The 20,383-nt window shown below is 43.6% G+C and overlaps 2 protein-coding genes across 6 annotated transcripts in view; both read right to left on the bottom strand.

Annotated features, from left to right (window-relative positions):
- The window catches only part of rabgap1l (RAB GTPase activating protein 1-like), a 129,321-nt gene extending 117,909 nt beyond the window's left edge, over positions 1–11,412 (bottom strand). For 2 of the 3 annotated variants that reach the window (XM_051947207.1, XM_051947208.1), the window contains exon 1: positions 11,272–11,412. The gene's annotated coding sequence lies outside the window, so the exon portion shown is untranslated. The remainder of the gene's footprint in view (positions 1–11,271) is intronic. The other variant, XM_051947209.1, reaches the window with a different exon arrangement.
- A 1,848-nt stretch (positions 11,413–13,260) lies between these two features.
- Positions 13,261–20,383, bottom strand: part of fam163ab (family with sequence similarity 163 member Ab) — a 32,998-nt gene continuing 25,875 nt past the window's right edge. Inside the window, exons 2-5 of one of the 3 annotated variants that reach the window (XM_022219135.2) lie at positions 18,647–18,719; positions 18,427–18,448; positions 16,227–16,341; positions 13,261–15,592 (exon numbers count right to left, since the gene is read on the bottom strand). In XM_022219135.2, coding sequence (XP_022074827.1) covers positions 15,194–15,592; positions 16,227–16,319 — 492 coding nt within the window. In that variant the 5' untranslated portion in view covers positions 16,320–16,341; positions 18,427–18,448; positions 18,647–18,719 and the 3' untranslated portion in view covers positions 13,261–15,193. Of the gene's footprint in view, positions 15,593–16,226; positions 18,407–18,426; positions 18,449–18,646; positions 18,720–20,383 lie in introns of those variants that run through there. The other 2 variants (XM_022219149.2, XM_051947394.1) reach the window with 2 other exon arrangements.

Below are 20,383 nucleotides of genomic sequence, written 5' to 3'. Positions count from 1 at the left end.
GAGTGCAGCATGCTCAGGCGTCACTCGCAGACTCCGAGTGCTGCCAGCACTGCAGCACTATGCCAACCAGGATCCTGGAGAGGCGCCTCAGGGTCTCGGCCAGTTCAAAAGCCGACCCCTGCCTCTCCGATAGCGCCGCCAAGCCGGCTACAGCTAACATAGACTGGGCTAACCCCCCGGTGGCGGATTTCCCTCCGCTGTTCGACCAGCTTCTCGACTCGGAGGACGAATACGGAGGGGGGGGCGGAGAGGAGGATGATAACCTGGACCTCCTTAACGACGAGAACGAGGAGGATGACGAGGACGCAATCCTCGCCCCGACTCCGGCATCCCGACCCAGCAGCTCCGTTGGCGGAGAAATCCAACCCCCCTCTTCACCCTCGGAGGTCGACCTGCATGAGGTGTGTAAGCGGGCAGCATCCCGGCTGGGTATAGACTGGCCCGCATCATCGGATGACAAGGGCGAGGAAAGGGATCTATACGACGGCAAAATTCTGCCTTCTCGCCCAGTGTCAAAAAAAACAGGTCATGCCCGTCGTCCCTGCATGCATGAAGGAGATGAAGCGGTTTTGGGACAAACCGCTTCTCCACAGAGTCCCCGTCAAGGGTTACTCCAGCCTGGACGTGGCTAACAGCGAGGAGTGGGGCCTCGGAGATCCCCCGGCAGTGGAGCAGGCGGTGGCTTCTCACCTCCACCCCAGCCACCGGTCCGCGCTCACCGCGGCGGGTCCCACCCTCCCGGGGAAGACGGAGCGCTTCTCTGCCGCCATGTACCAAAAGATGTACAAATCAGCAGCCCAGTCAGTGAAAAACTTAAATGTTGTCACTCTGCTGACAGCCTACCAGGCTGAACTTTTCCAGGAGATGGGGGTTCTCCTGGATAAAGGCTCCCCAAGCCCCAAGATATGGGAGGAAATATGTGTTGTCACCGACCTCACTCTCCGTGTCTCTAGAGGTGCGGTACAAGGCTGCGGCCGTGTTATGGGGCTTGCAGTGGCAGGGGAGAGAGCGCTCTGGTTGAACCTCTCCAGCCTGTCTGACCAGGAAAAACAGGTCATTATTGATGCTCCCTTTAACCCGTCAAGGGCTAAGGGCTTATTTGGGGAGGCTGTCACGGCCATGCAGCAAACCAGTGACCTGAGAAAGAAGCAGGGAGAAGCCTTCAACCTCTGCCTTCCTCACAAGGTTACCTCTCGCCCCACACCGCCATCTCGCCAGGGATTTGCGGCTACAGCGAGAGTGCGCAGCGGCGGCTATAAGGAGCCCAGACCATGCACGTCTGAGCAGCCAGCGTCTCACCAACGCGGAGCTCAGCATCAAAGGCACTGGCCCAAAAAGTCCTTTGCCGCGGTAGCTGCCGCTCCAGGCACCGATCCAAACCGCCCGTCCCGCCCTCCGGACGGGAAGAAAAAACGGTCGGCCTAGGTGTCGTGGTTCGCGGGAACAGAGGCTCAGCAGTCAGCACTCACGGAGATCCCTGCTCTGAGCCCCCTCGGAACAGACCACGTGTTTCCCTCTCCTCTCAAGAAACAGAGGATGGATGTTTTGGACCAATGTTCCGGTCAGCGCTGTGTAACGGCCCCGTTTGGTCATCCCGTTCACAGACAGAAATACGCACTCGTTCCCCCAGTGCACAGTTTCTTTTCCCCCCTTCGTCGCTCCACGGAGACAGTTCAAAGGGAAGTGGGAAAAAGTGCAATGTTCACACTAAGCACTTCTCCTGGTTTTTCAATAAAAAACAAGCTGTCGCAGCCAGGCTCATTCATAAAGCCGAGGGCACAGCAAATACAAAACAAAAAGAGAAATCAAGAGGTGCAGGACAGTCTGTCTCCCCCAGAGGGCGCAGCTGGTCCATTGTTAAGCTTCAGGCCACCAGGCCCTCTTGCTGTCAACACAGAGGAGTGGCGCGCATGCGCAGTGAGCCCCTGGGTGTTTACAACAGTTACCAAGGGTTACAGGCTGCAGTTTGCAATGAAGCCGCCCCGCTTCAACGGTGTCCTAATGTCAGAAGCTACGGGGGAAGCCGCGGAGGCTTTGGAGAGCGAAATATCTTCTCTATTAAGCCGAGGGGCAATTCGCATTGTACCGGAGGGAGAGAGAAATCAGGGGTTTTATTCCCGGTATTTCCTCATTCCAAAGAAAGGAGGTTCATTACGTCCGATCCTAGATCTGCGTTGCCTCAATCTACACCTCCGAAAGTACAAATTCAAAATGCTCACACACAAGGTTCTGTTCCGATCCATTCGTCCAGGCGACTGGTTCACTTCAGTGGATCTGCAGGACGCTTATTTTCATGTAAGCATATATCCCGCACACAGAAAATATCTCAGGTTCGCTTTCAGGGGAATGGCATACGAGTATCAGACCTTGCCTTTCGGGCTGTCACTAGCCCCGAGAGTTTTCAGCAAATGTGTGGAAGCAGCCCTGAACCCGATGCGAGCATCGGGCCTCAGAGTGTTCGCGTATCTGGACGATTTTCTCCTTTGTGCTCCCAACAAGGAGAACGCGGAGAAGGATACGCGGGGACTGATAGACAGGCTGAGCAGCTTGGGCTTCAGTATAAACCCCTTAAAGAGCTGTTTGTCTCCTACTCAGAAGATCGAGTATTTGGGCCTCGAAATAGACTCTGTTTCATTTCGGAGTTTTCTGTCCCATGCTCGGGTGGAGAAATTTCGCCAACACCTGGCTTTATTTCAAAGGGGAAGTTCAGTGTCATTACGGGACTGTCTCCGGCTGTCAGGGCTGATGGCGTCATCAATATCTGTCATTCCACACGGGCTGCTGAAAATGAGGGATTTTCAGCGCTGGATATCCTCTCTGCGTCTGGACGCACGACGTCACCTCAGGCGTATGGTGAGGATTTCCCCAGAGTGCCTCCTGGCTCTCCGTCACTGGAGAGACCCGGGGATATTCACTACCGGCGTCCCATTGGGAGCGGTTGTGATGAGGAAGACAGTTACAACTGATGCCTCGTTAACGGGGTGGGGAGCGGTTTTCGAGGGGAGGTCAGTGAATGGGACCTGGCCCCCGACGCTTCGTCAGGCTCATATAAACTACTTGGAGCTGTTGGCTGTTTTCCGAGCCCTCAGACATTTTCTGCCCCTCCTGGGGAAGTGTCATGTGCTGGTCAGAGCGGACAACACGACAGCAGTGGCCTACATAAACAGGGAGGGAGGCACTCGCTCTGTAAAATTACACAGACTAGCTCAGAGTCTGTTATTATGGAGCAGCGAGCACCTGTTATCGTTACGCGCGGTGCACTGAACAACGGGCAGATTTACTCTCCAGGGGGAATCCCTTGTACGGGGAGTGGAGACTGAACCCCAAAGTGCTTCTCCGGGTGTGGGAGAGATTCGGCCAAGCGTCCGTAGATCTCTTCGCATCGCACGAAAACGCGCAGTGTCCCCTATTTTTCTCATTACGAGACCGGGACGCGCCTCTGGGCGCGGACGCGTTGGCGCACCCGTGGCCAAACGCGCTGCTGTATGCTTTCCCCCCTCTCTACCTCATCACTCCAACTCTGATCAGAGTAAGGGAGCAGCAGCTTTCATTAATCCTGATAGCTCCTTACTGGCCCAGCAGACCGTGGATGGCGGAGCTGATACAGCTCATACACGGCCAGCCATGGCCGTTACCGTTACGTGCGGACCTGGTGTCACAGGCGCGCGGGCAGATTTTTCATCCGAACCCCGAACGTCTAGCTCTCTGGGCCTGGTACGTGAGAGGGTGAATTTACACGAGTCTGGTCTCCCGACGAGGGTGATTGAGACTATTCAGTGCGCAAGAGCACCTTCCACGCGATCATTATATGACAATAAATGGCGCGTGTTTGAAAAATGGTGTGAGACTAAAGTTATCATTCCGTTTCAGTGTTCTGTCCCAGATGTGTTGTGCTTCTTGCAGGACTTATTGGACGGTAATAAAGCTTTTTCCACCATTAAGGTCTATTTGGCCGCTATTTCAGCTTGTCACGTGGGCTTTGGAGGTGCGCCTATCGGGCAGCATCCTCTCATAAAGAGGTTTATGAAGGGTGCGCGTCGGCTGCGTCCCGTGCGTAAACACCCGGTTCCGTCATGGGATTTACCCTTGGTTCTGGAGGCGCTCACAAGGTTGCCCTTTGAGCCGTTAGAATGTGCAGATTTAAGAGTGCTCTCTCTTAAGACTGTCCTGCTGCTGTCTTTAATGTCAGCTAGACGGATAGGCGAGTTACAGGCTTTGTCTGTGCACGCCTCATGCCTTCAGTTCTCCTCAGATTATGGGAAGGTAACGTTGCGTCCTAACCCAGCGTTTGTACCTAAGGTTAGTGATTCTGCCTACAGCTGTTCCACGCTTGAGCTGCTCGCTTTCCACCCACCGCCGTTTGCAGGGGAGGATGAGAGACGGCTCAATTTGCTTTGTCCTGTGAGGGCGTTACGCATCTACATGGACAGGACTAAGGGATTTAGGAAGAGCAACCAGCTCTTCATATCGTGGGCTCCCTCTCACAAGGGGAGGGCCCTGACGCACCAGCGCCTGTCACACTGGGTGGTGGAGGCTATAATCTTGGCGTACAAAAGTCGTGGGTTGCAGCCCCCGGAGAGGCTTCGGGCCCACTCCACCAGGGGTATGCCCACCTCATGGGCCCTGTTCGAAGGCACATCTGTGAGGGATATTTGTGCCGCTGCCAGCTGGGCATCCCCACACACAATCATCCGATATTACAGGCTGGACGTGACCGAGACGTCTCTGGCTCATTCAGTCCTGAGTGTGGGTACATCTTAATTGCGTGCTAGCCCTTGGGGAGGGTTTAGGGTGTCGACTCATCGCGGGTCGCGGCTTTGTGGGCTTCGGAGCATGCAAATCCGGGAGTGGGCTATATCTCCCATAGTGAGATACCGAGGGAGGTTTGAAAGAGAACGTTAGGTTACTCATGTAACCCCGGTTCTCTGATAACCGAGTGAGGTATCTCACAACACTGTCCTACTTGCATCAGTGGGGTGGAAGAAATACGCTTGAGAATGGTGGGTGCAGCGCGGGGGCGCTTATAAAGGGGGCAGGCTGCCCCATGCATCTCAAGATGATTGGTCTGTCATATGACAGATGTGGTGTCATTGGAGCTTCCATGATCGGTCACGCCAGAGGGCGTTTCCCATAGTGAGATACCTCACTCGGTTATCAGAGAACCGGGGTTACATGAGTAACCTAACGTTATAAAAGTTAGATAAAGAGTTTGACACTGAATAGGTATATTTGTTTAGAGCCTGGCAGATGATATTTTTGTTGTGTTCCACAAATACATAAAGGTGTGTCATAGTATTGTGTGCCGTGGTGACACTGTAATGTGTGAGGCAACATCACACTGCAATGAACATATCCAGCACATGGACTCTCCAAAGACATGCCCTGCAATGGCCAAACAACTTTGTGTTTTGCAATCCACAATTATGAGTGCGGGCCAAGGTAATCTAAACACACTGTCATCTTTGAGTTGATGATACCTGCCCATGAGTAAGAGTAATTTGCAAACCTAACCTCAAACAGCCAGTTTCACAATTCCTAAGTTTGTTGTTCAGTCCTTAGAGTGAGCGTCTTCTCACATTTGTCAGCTGAATGTCACAGTTTCTGACAGGTCAAGCTGGCACTGAATGGGGTCACTGAGCTTCCCATAATCACAGTTCTAGATGGTTCCATCTCCAAAACACTTCTGATACAGAATCTTATGGCCATCAAAGGCTTCAATGCATACGTATGCTTCACTCAGCACTCATCCAGAACAGTGATATACAATGTAGCATTCACACAAGCAGTTGGTTCTATTTAAACATGGTGTTGCTAGTAGTAATCCCTATTGGCACATTTGTACAGTAACAGGGCATTGTTACATTTATTATTTAGGTATATCTGTAACCAGGCATCTTTAACCAACTCCCCTAATTCCTGTTTTGGAATAAAGTCTGTACGTTCTCTTTTCGTTTTTTGTGAATTAGCACAATTGAGTTTCTCTGTAATCTGTGTTGACTGCAAAGTAAGTTACAGACTGCCAGAGACTAATGTCCTGCTAATACAACAGTCTAATTTCTAGTTAGTCCAGTCAGCCACTTGTGGACATGCAGGTTAACCAGCTCAGCTCTAAAAGACAAGCACTGTTAAAGTTGGTCACGACATCTGGATTAGCCAATTGTCTCTACATGTTTCATCCTGCTGCCCTAATAATTTTGCTGGGAGTTGGTCTACACCACAAGCAAACACATCTTCATACAAAGTCAGTTGAAACAGGACCGCAAGTAAGCACAGATAAAGAAAACATCCAGCGTTTAGCACATAATTAAGGCAGTTCAAAAGCACTTTTGAAACAAAGAAAATGCCTGTATCAGTATGTTATACTTCAGATGAAGCATGGCAGACATGATTTCAGCCTTTTACAGATCACATTTGCCTAGTCCTGAACCATAAGCAAATGTATTGTACATAAACAGATAAGCAACAGAAACAAAATAAGTTGCCAATTTTTCTGGTAATAAGTCTATTTTGGGAGGACTAAAATTAATTAATTGTGATTCTAATTGTAATGATTTCCTATTCTTCTGTTTAATATTATTATAAACTCAACATCTTTGAGTTTTTGGTTGTTATCTGCACAAAGCAAGACATCTCAAGAGGTTTTCTTCAATTTTATTTTTTACTATTTTCTGATATTTTAGAAATTAAATTTGATGGATATAGAAAACAAACAGGAGATAAATTTATGATGACAATAAATTAATATAATGGAAATAATACAAATAAATAGAACTAAAATTAGTAATAAACATTAATTGTTGTCCATAGCCCAATACCAACACAGGCAATCATTTTCACTTTGTTCATAGATTTTCCTTTTTTCCTAACAGATGGGGGTTGAATTTTTGAAGATGATGCTGTGGAGGGGTGCACACAGACGCACAAATTAGCAGATACACATCATCAAGAAGAAATGCATGACGAGTCAATTCATTCATTCACAAAGACATTGTTATTCACACAAAAAGGCATTCATACATACTCAGCCCCAGCAAATTATATTAATACGTGCATGTGCACACACACACACACAGACATAGATAAGAAAAGCAGCAGGGTCATGTGCGCCATTCATGCTTATTTAATTACACAAAGCCCAGCATGAAGTAGAAAACACTTCCATTGATTCACTGATGGAAGTAGCTCCAATGAAAAGGAGCATAAACGAGGCACGCAGATGGTGGCAGTGCATGCTGGGAAACTATGACACTCAGACCAAAAATCTGGTTTGGTTCTGTTGGACCTCATCTCTCTTCTTTTTAAAGTCAGACTGGATCTAGAGCATTTGATAAACAGACTCCACATATACTAAACTGATCATTAATTACAGCTATGTAATGTTAACTGTGTAAATATTGAACATCCTGTAACCTTTCCCTGAAACATACAAACATATTCATTAGTAAAGAAAGCTAATGCAAAAGGGTATTTCCTGTAAGAAGAATGTAAAGCACAAGTGCATGTGATGACAAGGAAAGAAGTAAACACACTTTTAAGACGCTCTCATGTCAAACTATTGCACGGTCATATGATCGTCACATTCATTGGTTTATTGATCTACAAATAGCTTAAGTGGCATTTATGAGTTGGCAAGACGCCATATTCAATGTGATTATTATATAAATAGTACAGAATTTGTCCACATTGCACTGTTATTGCTCTCTCTAACCTTTGCTGCTCTTGTGTGGCCGGACACTCTCCCTACTCTCTTTGGGTTTCACTCAAATTCTAAACACAGCGGCAATCTTGAACCCAGTCATTACCAGCTGGTTCCCCCAGTACGGCCCCAGTTGGCAGCCTTGCTACCACTGCCTCTATGGAAAGTGTGAGCGGCCATTGGGGCAGCCAGACTGTGCAACACCCACAGGAGCTAGGCAGTGTCGCCACATAGCGTCTGTAAGGGTGCGGGTGTGTCTCGGGGTGGATTTGCTTTGCTGTGTTGTCACAGATTTAATAGTTACAGTCAAACAGGAACTGTAATGTCTGTCACGTGAGCCAGAGGAGGTACTACGATTACATTCTAATCCGTTGAGTGAGTGACCCTGGGTACAAGATGCTCAAGAAGAGTCTGACACTTCAGTTTGTGGGTGACTGATAGGGCAAACCTTTCATATAGGTCATCTTTTTTTCAGCTAGCAATAGGAGATATTGGGCTCTGGTATCTCATAGTTGTAGATAATACTGGCTACATGTCTGATGTACGGCTCAAACTAACTCCTGTTGGCGTTACAGTCAAGATACTGCAAAGGCTTTCCTGCTTTTTACTTCTAGAAACATTACGGGCCGTAGGCAAAACTAAACACAACTGTCATTGCAATACAATAAACTGGTATAAATAGCAAAAAAAAAGCCTGTTAAAGTTAGAGACGGTCTCATTTTACAAACTCATTTAAGACTGTATAAACATGAAAAGTGCAATTTACTTTGTTTCTTGTCAGATTTTGTCCCTGGCAGGTGGTGTACATAAATTATGAGACAGTCAAATCCCTCTTTACTACCACAGGCTAATAAAAGACGATCCATTACAGTGTTTTTCTTGGTGTCTGAATAGGTAACACATTTCTAGAGTCACTGTGTGACATCAGCACAGACAGGGTTAAAACGGAGTTCATCTCCCTGTAAGTATTAATGATCTTCTGTGTAAAGCATCCAGCACATTTACAAGCAACTACAGTCAGTTTCAGCATCTGAACAAAATGACTTCACACAGAAACACCGAAACCAGTTCTGAAGCGTATTGCTGAACACAAGTGTCTGCCTCTTCGTGACACCTGTCACTGAATCACTTCCTGTTAGGTTCAAAGCCACAGCCACCTAAGTTATTTTCATATTCAAAAATAACACTGCATCTACAGTGTTGTTTATGGTGCAATAGAAAGTACCACTACGGAGGAAGCACACCGTTTTGACCTGAAGTGGACTGTTGTGACAACACGTTCTGCACACTGTACAACACAGCAGGAACAGGACACACCATGCAAGAGTAAGAAAAGACTGTTTCAGCAAAACCAATGAATCAGTATGAAATGTAGGCTTATTATTCCTGATATACTGGTTCGCATTCTGGCCAATCGTGTAACGCATCGTCCTATTGTTTGCCCTTTGTGTCAGAGACAGACTTCTCCATCAACATGTATAACAAAAGGCTAGTTTGGTTCCGTGCCAATACTGAATCCTGACCTACATCAGACTAATACCTGTTTGTTGATATTACCACTGTCAACTGCCAGGTAGCCACGTATACAAAAGCTCCTTAATCATCAAATTGTTACCAGTATTTCTCCAAGTCGATCAGTATTGTTGAGACACATGTAGGAAACTTTTAATATAATTTCCTAATATATCAGCATCTATCCTCTTAATTAACTGATTGTTTGGTTCATAAAATATTGGAAAACAGTTAAAAAATAAAAATACCCAAGCAGTTTCTGAGAGTCCAAGGTCACATCTTTAAACATGTTACTTTGTCCAATCAATGGTCAAAAACCAATCATATTCAATTTTAAATTATATAACACAGAGAGAAACAGAACGGCTTCCTTTTCAAAGGGCTGAAAACAACATGTTTGGTGTCTTGGCTTAAAAAAAACTGCTCAGAAGATCATCAAGTTAGTTGCCTTTTCTGACAAGTGATGTTGCAATTCTACATCGGCTATTTTATTTCAGAATTTTATCTCAACCCCGGTTAAAGGATAGCTGCTTGTAAAAGGTAAACCTACTGGATTAATGTTTTGATGCATGAAAGAATTAACTGTGGCACTTCAAATCAAAATACTGTGAAGTCCAGTGTAGCAAGAGGTGTACACATTTATGTGAAGGCAACACAAAATATTGTATGTGATTAGCTGGCAAATGTCTCTTTAATTAAGACTGCATGTCATGTATTTTGAAGTGCAAGAAACCACAGGACAAATACATCCGCTATACACTACAATGTCACTGAGTTTCATTAGATTACAGTAACTCAGCTCTTTACTGTTCAGGGCTACACTATAACTTCCACTTTCGTTTTATAATGATGACTTACAGACCACCTCCACTTTGCTTTCATAACTGGCCATAGTACAAGTGATATAACGCACTCATGTTTTCAACTGTCTTAAAGCAGTACGGCACCACATTCAGTTACTGTTTGTGATTTTAGGTCTTAAGTCTCTCCTTCAGCTGAACAGCAAAGACAGACTGTGGTGGTGATGTCATCCAGAGACCAATCCTGGATCTGATCCACAAACAGTGGAACAAACACTATGACAACAGCTGCAGCAATGTGTCTGGGATGAAGTATGGCTTTATCTTCTAGTGCACAGCTGTGAGCCTTCCAGTAAAATAAAGCTTGATTGAATGGGATATCAAAACAAGAACTCTCCGGATTACACACTAATACACGGTAAATGGCCCAATTCCAAAAAGTGTCACCTGATGGCATCATTAATTCAGATGGTGATGCTCTCTGATTTCCATCTAATGAGACAGTCATCAGTGGTCGTAGATACAGGTTTTGTGGTTTGAAACTGGTTGAAATGTTGCCTTATTCAGTATCAGAGTGAATTTTCCCATTAATTACTGCAGTAAACTGGTTTTGCTAATCTCACTGATGTCTGCAGGCCTGGATGGAGCACATCACAGAGTCTCTCACAGCATCAGCAGCAGCAGGCTAGCTTTGCATTGCAGCTGTTCTGTCCTAAAGCGGCAGCTCAGCGGACACTCACTAGGTTCAATGACACTGGCAAGCTGTTGTGACAGAAACGTCTCTTCGTGGTTGTCAAACACACACAACCAGCAGACTTATGAAGCGGGCAGATTCATCCCACAGCAGCTAACTTAACGCAAACGACACACACACAGACATATAGGCACAACATTAGCAAGCAGCGTGCTAACTCCGTACACTTTTTAGTGGTAACGGGAAAACAGAACAGGTTTGTCACAGACAGACCTGTGGACTAGAAGCTAGCTGTGTGAGCAGGTGATTGCAGGCTGAACAGGAAGGAGCTGTGTGTGTCAGCCCGGATAGCCTGCTAGCTGAAGCTAAGTTCGGCTAACAGCTAAGGCAGCTCGAAGTCCAAAACAGTTGGAGCACTATTCAGCGGAGCGACGGCACTCAGCAACACCACGCCCGGCTCCGGAGGAAAATGACGAGAAATAAGAAGGAAAACAACATTTCCTTTGTCACTGGCTGTGGACGTGACAGTGGAATGAACAGAGGTGTTGATAACAGAGCTGTCAGCTTACTTGTTTGGGACGCTGTAGAGTTGCTTGCTGACTGTCAGAAGAGTTGCAGCGAAGATTGTGTGTTTAAGAAGATGAATCACTCGGGAGTTTAGCGACACGCCTTCCGGTTAGGAATGTTAGCATTGTGTCACGCATGCGCCGTACAGCTCTAGATGGACTATCAGTTACTTACCTAAACCATAATGTATGTTTAGGAATTCTTCCAAATAGGCAGAAGTTTTCAGCCCAAAGTCATAAGTCATAACATGATTTCAAGAGTCCTGTATTTTACAATTAGAATAGTTTTTTATAGTATAGTATTGTACAGCAAGATTTTCAGAGTATATACTAACCTTCAGTGTTAATGTTACTAACCTACCTTTTTTGTTATTTTATGTTGTTGGATGTAAGCTGCTGAACACTTGAATTTCCTTCAGGATTAATAAAATATCTATTTATCTATCTATCTATACTGCAGTTACTTTAATGATTACAGAGGAAATGCTTTGTAGTGCATCCAGGCACAATATCACTGCTGCGAATATCCTGCTATGAAATGGAAAAATCTCCCCCATAAAAATTTTATATACCCGACATTTTTTAACCTCACTAAATAGATCATACTGTAACAGTAAAAATACGATCAAAGACTCAGCTGTGTAAGTAATGATTTAATTGTAAGTGATTAACTGTGACTGTGTGTGTGACAGCACAAGATAAGTATCATTTACTATTAGATCCTGATCAATCCTGTCTCAGTGTTGAGGATAATTTAGACTTTTAAGTTATTCATGAAGTTACCACTGTGTTCTGTTGTGTTGTGTTGTGTTGTGTTGTGTTAAATGCATGCACTTCTTGCTTTAGAAAGACTGCTGCTGTCTGATTTTTAAATATTTAAAAAACTCAAGGAACGACTCCTACAAAACTCTGGAAGCAACAAACTGAACATTCAGCTCCTGTTTACAGTGTTTGGGGATCGGTATGTCGCCTTGATTAAGTAATTGCAACTGTGCCTTTTGTGCTGCCTGTGATGTTTAGCAACATGACGCTCGGCCAACTGACGGCTGCTGTACTTGCACTTAGACACTGCATTCACTGAAATTTAGACTCTGGACTTTGGGTGAATAAACTTGACAGAACCAATCAGATCTGGCCAATAAGATTTTATGGGTAACTGTAGTCCCCCCTTGGCCCCCATTTGGAGTCACATTTGCACATAGATGTTTAAACATGCATCTTTTTTGACATATTTTGAAATACTGTATTATTGTGCATGTCAGTGCTAAACTGCTGTTTTAGTAACACTTCCTGTCAGGCTACATTCTTTTAGCATCCCTCCTTTCTTGTACAGTAATCAGATTGATAAAATATGTACAAAACAAAGGCTATGATTTACATAAAAGAGCGTTCTTTGGGGGAAGTATTGAGTAAATGAGGCCTTTTTTCTGAAAATGAATCTCACATTCTGATAGTGGTTGTTTGCCTCATGACAATCATTAGCTGGACATCTGCTTTGTGCTGATTTCAGAGCTCATTATTGAAACATTGTGCTCTGCAATAGACCGGTGACCTGTCCAAGGTGTCCCCTGCCTTCAGGCTAAGTCAGCTGGGATAGAGTCCAGCCTCAGAGCAACTCTAATGAGGATTAAGCAGTGTATAAATAATGGATAGATAGATGGATAGATGGATGGATAATTGAAACATTTCAGGAAACATTACCGTCGTCTCTCTGTATTTGAGCTGAATGTACATATAGAGCTTTGAAAATAATTAATACACGACTTGTTTTTCTTCATCAAACCCTACATAACAGTCCTTTAACACTGATAATGATGTTCAAAGTTTATCATTGCTGTTAAACAATTACAGCATTAACATGGCTTCATCAAAGAAGAGGAAGAGGCAGAAAACGGTTAGCACAGTGGTCTGATAATTATTTCCACAGCTGCATAGACATATATGAGTGTTTGCATGTGTGTGTGACTTGTCAGTAACCACACAAAAACACAATTCAAGCAGTTACAAATCTTTAATTGTCAAAAGTTAACACCATCAAATAAATATTACTGTTTCTGTATTTATCATGTACAGTTTCTGTTTTAAGCACATTTCTAAAAATCTTTTTTTTTATGTTTTCAAAGTTAATTGGTTAAATAAGTAATAAAATACAATGGCTAAATAAATGAATGATGACAGTAAGCCTGTGGTGGTGGACAGTGACATGGAGAAACACAGGTTTTTATCTCACTGAATGCAGATCAGACATTGACCTTCAGTGAAAAACTTTAATTTTGCCAATCTTCTGTACATTTCTTTGCTCATGTTAGTTTATCCAGAGAAAAATAATTCCAACATAAAGCGGTTTTGAGAGGTTTCAAGATGCACAGCGTAATGGCACTGCAGTTGGAATCTATTTAATGATGAGATTCATTGATGAAAAAATCAATCAATCAAGAAATAAATGAAGCAGTGGCTAAAAAAAATGTTCTAATTATGCATTGCTGAAAAATGCTTGAAAGACAGCACTATCCAAAAATCTCACAAAACTCTCCAAACATTATCACACCCTGCAAGTCCTAAAGGCGTCTTGCACTGTTTATTCGGCTTACCTGAACCCTGCTGTACACAGAAATATAAAGACAGTTATCACAGGAAATATTATAGTGTATGGCAAGCAATGCTGGGAAGAAAATGAGCAAATGAGCACTGTGAGACAGTTTTCAACCACATAAATGTGCACACCGACTTCCTCATCATATGAAAAAAAAAGAATGAGAAGAAATTTCATGGTTATTTGCATTTCAAAGGTTCAATATGAGAGTACTAGAGGAATATAGAAGGAGTGTATAGACAAAATAGCACAAACCAGTAAATGGCACTCCCTCATTCAAAATGTATCAAGTTCAAATCCCAGCGTGCATCTCTCTCTCTCTCTCTGCCAAGAACACGATGGGATCAAGAAATGCGTTCATTGCTTTCCGGTTAATATTTACATTTGAAACTTTTTGCATCTCTGTCAGTAAAGAGAAATTCAGTCAGTTCATTCGAAGCTTACCACTGTGTTGCATTCAAAGGCTCAGGCATCCTTGCTTGTTCACAGGTTTCCACATCAGGGGAGAAACAAGAGGTTCAGAGCTGGACCTGTGAGCTCACGGGGTTTTCAACTGCTGTGTATCCACGATCCAGTTTTAAATGCTTGTAAGTCTATCTACATGTGCAGCATCACAATATGTCACTACAGTGCTCACAGAATTCCCCCGGGAGAGTTGAGGAGATGAAGACTGCTGAAAGAAGATGGCTGGAGATGAAGAGCTGCGGTAGTTTGCTAGACAGCTTGCATAGAGAAATCTTCAATCGTCCGCCCGCCTCCTCATTTTATGCAGAGAGCCACAAAACTACACAGGAGATGTTGACTTTTCCTTTTCCACTGTTTTCAGACACATTTCATTCTGCTTAGCATGTCAAAATTGCTTCATACTTGCTACACACGTCATCATTTTTGGCAGTCACTGGGAAGATATGTAGCATGGAAAAATGATGATCTAAAATAGCCCTCAGTCAGTAAAGACACAGTAACAGTCAACAGTGTATAACCAAACCCTTCGTGCGGGAGGATAAAGGGAGGTTTTCCTACAGACAGTTTAACGTCTACTATCAATCACAAAATTATCAGTATACTTGTGAACATGGAAACTTAAATTTAGGGGCATAAAGTGGGGAGCCGGGTTTGAAAGGGGCCCCTTCTTGCCACTCACCACAACTGGCTAAGACAGTTCTCAGTTAAATCATTCAAAACCCCTAAATAAACGTGATAATGTAACCTCCAAAAACAGTGAGCCTTCATCCAGCAGATCCTCACTGGCAGCTGCAATAGGAGTCCAAATTATTGTCGTGTTAATGGTGGTGCTGGTGTGTGTCTGTGTGTGGAAGGGTGATGGGGTGCTCACACCTCGGTGCTGATGGCTCGGGTGTTGGTGTAGAAATCAGGAGGCCTCCCTCGCTGGGTGTCCCTCAGCAGGGAGCCTCGGACAGCGGGCAGCGGCATCGCCAACGCCTGGTTGTCATAGTGTGTGGGCATGTAGGTGATGCGCTCACCACCGTTGCGCATCTCATCGGTGGTGCGGATGTAGAAGGGGGAGTCGTAGGGCGAGCAGCTGGGGCAGTAGCTGCGACGCCCCCCGGGGGTTTTGGCGGGATTGGAGGATTTGGGTGGCTCTGGCGGCGACATGGACAGTGGGGTGATGATCGATCCGTCCAGGCCAGAGACACTGCAGGCATTGCAGGCGAAATGTTGCTGAGAGATGGAGCCGCTGTCAGACCCATTCTTCTTACAGCAGTAGTACTACAGAGAGAGAGCTTTAGTCTGAAAAAAGTTCACGATACTTCAAACAAAAAGCAACAAAACAATCACGTAGTCTATTCCCAAGTCATAAAATCTTATTTTTCTCCTTTATTACATCTTTCTACTAGTACAGGTTTCTATAACTAAAAGAAGACAAGCTGCAGTGTGAATTGGTGGAAATTTTCTTTTTTGTTTTCAAAGATTATTTGCAAATGCAGTGTTTTAATCATGTACACTGTGAACTTTGCGTTTCTATAGTATCTTTGAAATACAGAACTGAAACTGAATAGCAAACATTGCATAAATATCTTCTTTTTTTTTTAATTATTTTTTGGCCTTTTCTAGACTTTATTTGACAGGAGAGCTAGAGATAGACAGGAAATGGGGAAAAGACATGCAGCAAAGGGCCGCAAGCAGGAATCAAATCTGGGCCGCTGTGTCAGAGACCAGCCCCTATACATGGTTCACCTGCTTAACCCATTGAGCTATACAAGCACCCACCATAATTATCTTTATATATTTTCTATAAACTTTGCAGTATGAAATGTGCACACTGTATATTCACTTATTTCTCACCTTCTCTAGCAAGAACACCGCTACCAGTAGTTATCATCATGTGTCTACCAAAGCCTACCTGGAGTCTACAGTAACAGAGCACGGCTATGATACACAGAAGTATCACTGTGGCCAGTATTCCTCCAGTTATGACAACAGTTCCAGCTGTCATCCGACCAGCTCTCCATCAAACTCTGACACAGGCACAGAGAGTGATATCATCAGTGAGAGCCTTTGTACTGCTCAACAGATGTGAAGTTTAATCAAAGAACACAAAGGTCAACATCACAGTGAGCACACATGCAAAGTAATTAGTTCATTGTAGGTAGGGGAACGGAGCAGACTCCAAAGGTCATTCTGTAATTATGGGAATCTATTTTAGTTAGAAAACCTACATAATGTAAATGACCTAAATTCAGGCATGAATATTGACTGTTTGTGTAGCTGAAATCTGCAACAAAGTGGCATCGCTTCTACTTCTAGATGGCTAACAAATTAAAGGAGAAACCAACATAAAGTGTGTTAGTAATGCTTTGGGCTACTATTTGCTACAAGAACCATCCAATGAGCCTTGGTATTGATTCTCAAAGATTCTCTAAGTTTGATGTTGGTGGTGGTAGAGAGTGTAGTTTTACATGTTGGTCCAAAATCTCACATAAGGGTTGTATTGGGTTGCGATCTGGTCATTGTGAAAGCCACAAAACAAGATTTACATAATTTCCAAGGAGTCATTCAGTCACCACTTGTGCTTTATGGATGGGGGCAAGAGACCACCCCCATCTATATAGAAATGTTACACCATAGGATAAAGGGGATCACTTTGGTCAAAAGGGAGAAGTGGACTGAAACTATGGCAGCAAAATGACCACCCACTAGAGGTGTTAAAGGTTCAGGTTTTTCATCTAATTTGTTGCTAGTCTGTATTTTTCTGTTATTATTACATCTCTGTTTTGATTCTTGGGTGCCTTTATCACCAAATGTCTGAATAGAAAAATTAAAAAAAAACGTTGCTTTATTTTGATGTAGTATTACAGTTTTTCTCAGTCGCTTTGGGACATTTCTCGAATCATTCTCGACAATTGCAAAACAGAAAGTGCATTTCTCAAAACAATTTGTACAAATAGCAAAAACACCATGGATTACCTGCAAAAGCCAGTCACGTGCTCAAAATCCTTAGTTGATCTCTCAAAAGTAAATATCTGTGTCAATGAACATGTCAGTGGCATCAGAATGACAAGTCCCTGTGTCAGATTGCTTCTTCATGTTGTCATTCTAACCAGTGTACTCTGGAGGGATGTTCTGATGTAAACTATGGCTGAAGTTTTGATTTTAATTATTGCAAATTGTAAGTTCCACCTTAGTGTATGTGGGAGATTGATTGCAAGAGACTGGACAAGATTCATATTTAGACTTTTGCTGTTGAAATTTGTTGACAGGTATTGCAAAACAGAAAGAAAACAGCGCTGCATAGAACAAAGAAGAAAAGTAAAACAAAAAAAACAAAAAAAAGTAGAAATTTGAACATAACACAATCTCCTCAGGGAAAACTGTACATGCAGTGCTGTAGGAATTACTGTGCAGTCTTCCTACACCTCCTGACATTCCTGTCTGTTGGGACACAAATTCTCATCCACATGATGAATATCTTCCTTGTGTCTTTGAGCCATTTCAGAAAACCCTCACCCTTTACACATTTCCATTCTTAGAAAAATTCAAGATTCACCTGGGAGCAATTTACCAATTCAGGACAGATTTTTTTTAAAAGTCTAATGGAAATGTATAGAAACATCCTTGTCATATTATGACAACTTATTCAACCATTTTGCATGTAAAGACTTATGCCATGAACTAATGCCTAAATGTTGTGGAGGGTGAGACTATTCAACAGGGACCCACTAGAATACATTTTGATCAACATGACATAAGCAGCCGATAATGTATGAATCAGCAGAGAATTGTACAGAATCATTTGCATGGATGCACCAAAGCATTTGCAACTTGTTCAAAGAAATGAGAAAACTGCTTTCTTGATGTGCACAAGTGACACAATGATGTGAAGATTGAACAAGCAGTTTTGAGAATTTCAACTCTGATCTGAGAAATGCATTAAAGCGACTGAGAAAAATTCTAAATACCTCAGTTATTGCAACTGAATCACAGCATTTCATTTCGCAAACGCAGAAAAACAAACCCAATAAAACTAAATTAAAATGAGTTTGCCTTGTGGCAATCACCTCACAGACTACACTTGTAATTGTGATTTATGCTGATATACTCACGTTCTGCAAAGTTGCTTAACACCTGAAAGCAAGAAAATAACAAGGCTTGTTAGATTATTTTGTAGAAAAAGAGACAGACAGACAGACAGACAGACAGACAGACAGATAGATAGATAGATAGATAGATAGATAGATAGATAGATAGATAGATAGATAGATAGATAGATAGATAGATAGATAGATAGATAGATAGATTAGATAGATAGATAGATAGACTTACATCAGAAGAGTGTTTGAGGGTTGTACAGGTGGAGAGAATTCAAATCAGGGTTCAAAGGTGAGAGGTCACACCGCTGAATGAGGTGAATGAGAAAAGAGGTAAGGAAGCATGAAAAGACGGAGACAAAGGTTTAACTAAAGTAACCATTTTTGGCCACAAGATGGCGCCATGAGAACAGGAAAAACATCTCACTGTGGAACGCGATTGTAATTCAGCACCCCCCTTAGGAATCACTTGAAAAACAAGGGGTGTAGATAAAAACGATCTAAAAACGGTGTAATACAACCCCCTTCAATATGTTATGCTTTCACTACCACATCTTAACTTACAAGATATCATAGACATCAATCAGACTACATGTTCACTTTCACTGTGAATAATATGAATAATTAGAAAAAGACCAAGAGTCATAGTACTCAAATGAAAACACTGACATTTACTGTCTCAAATTCATTGGACTCACTCATTCTTCAGCAAAGTCTCTCTCCCATCCACCCTGAAATGCCCACACACACACACACACACACACACACACACACACACACACACACACACACACACACACACACACACACATGCACACACACAGACACACACACACATGCACACACACAGACACACACATGCAGCATTATGGGACAGCAGCAGTAAAAGTGATTTAGTAGCGAGGGACTTGGTCGGTTAGAGGATTTAGTCTGCAGGCTGAGGCTTGTCCAGGTGAAGCGAAATCTATTCCTGCTGATAATAACATGTCAAAGCCGTGATTGGGGTGGAGGCGGGAGACCCTTTGATGTGGGATGAGAAAGGAAGGAGATAATGGAAAAAAAGAAGGAATAAATGAAATAGAACCATGGGCACAGAAATGTGTGCAGGTTGGTGTACGCTCACAGCTTCCAGCATACGCACACAGAGCTAATTTCTCAGCCTGTCACTTATGATTTCTGATGTTCGACATCTGAGTGGACTGATGTGTGTGTTATGTCTTCGTGCGAGACGATTGTCCTGTAAATGTAATGTGATGGATGACGTCTGTCAGCACACCATGATGGGAGAGCAGAACAACAAACCTGTCACTCTGGTGCTGACCGCCCCATCTGCAGGGGGGATTATCACTAAAGCCACAACAACACATAAATAAGACATTCATTCAGAGCAGCATCTGGCCTATGCAGGATTTATGGTAAATGTGAGATGCGTGCTGAGCTTCAAGCAGAGATGGGAAGCAGGCCACAGAAGTCTGGTCAGCAAACTTCTTTCTAGCCCTGCATACAGACTTGGATGTGTGATGAGTCTCCTTTAAGATCTCCCTTGAATAGTGACAGCTTCTCACTGAAACTGACTGTAGTTTTTTTAAGGTTCCATCAGTCATCCATCTTTTTCATATACTCGGAACTTCAGAGTCATTCTTGTCCTCCATGTCCACACATATGGATGGCGAATAAATACTGTGGCTTAAAATGACTCTTCAACACTTGTTAATCTCTACATTTGACAAAAAGCCTTGTCACATCATTATGGTCACATCAACTAAACTGCCACACAACCCAGTGCTGAGTTCAGTGGTACAGCAGAAATGGCTCCACTGTGTCTGACTGAGATCTGGATGAAAGCCATCAGTTCACTCAGATTGTTCATAAAAAGTTGGTGACCCATCTGTGACATCACTCGCAGGTTTCCAGAGGAGTAGTTTTGAAGCTGAGTGTGGTATCTCCGATGTCACCATCTTGGCTGCATCTG

Source organism: Acanthochromis polyacanthus, chromosome 4 (assembly GCF_021347895.1).
Source record: "Acanthochromis polyacanthus isolate Apoly-LR-REF ecotype Palm Island chromosome 4, KAUST_Apoly_ChrSc, whole genome shotgun sequence".
Classification (NCBI taxonomy): domain Eukaryota; kingdom Metazoa; phylum Chordata; class Actinopteri; family Pomacentridae; genus Acanthochromis; species Acanthochromis polyacanthus.
Note: the sequence above shows the minus strand (reverse complement) of the source record. Positions and strands in the feature narration are given on the sequence as shown.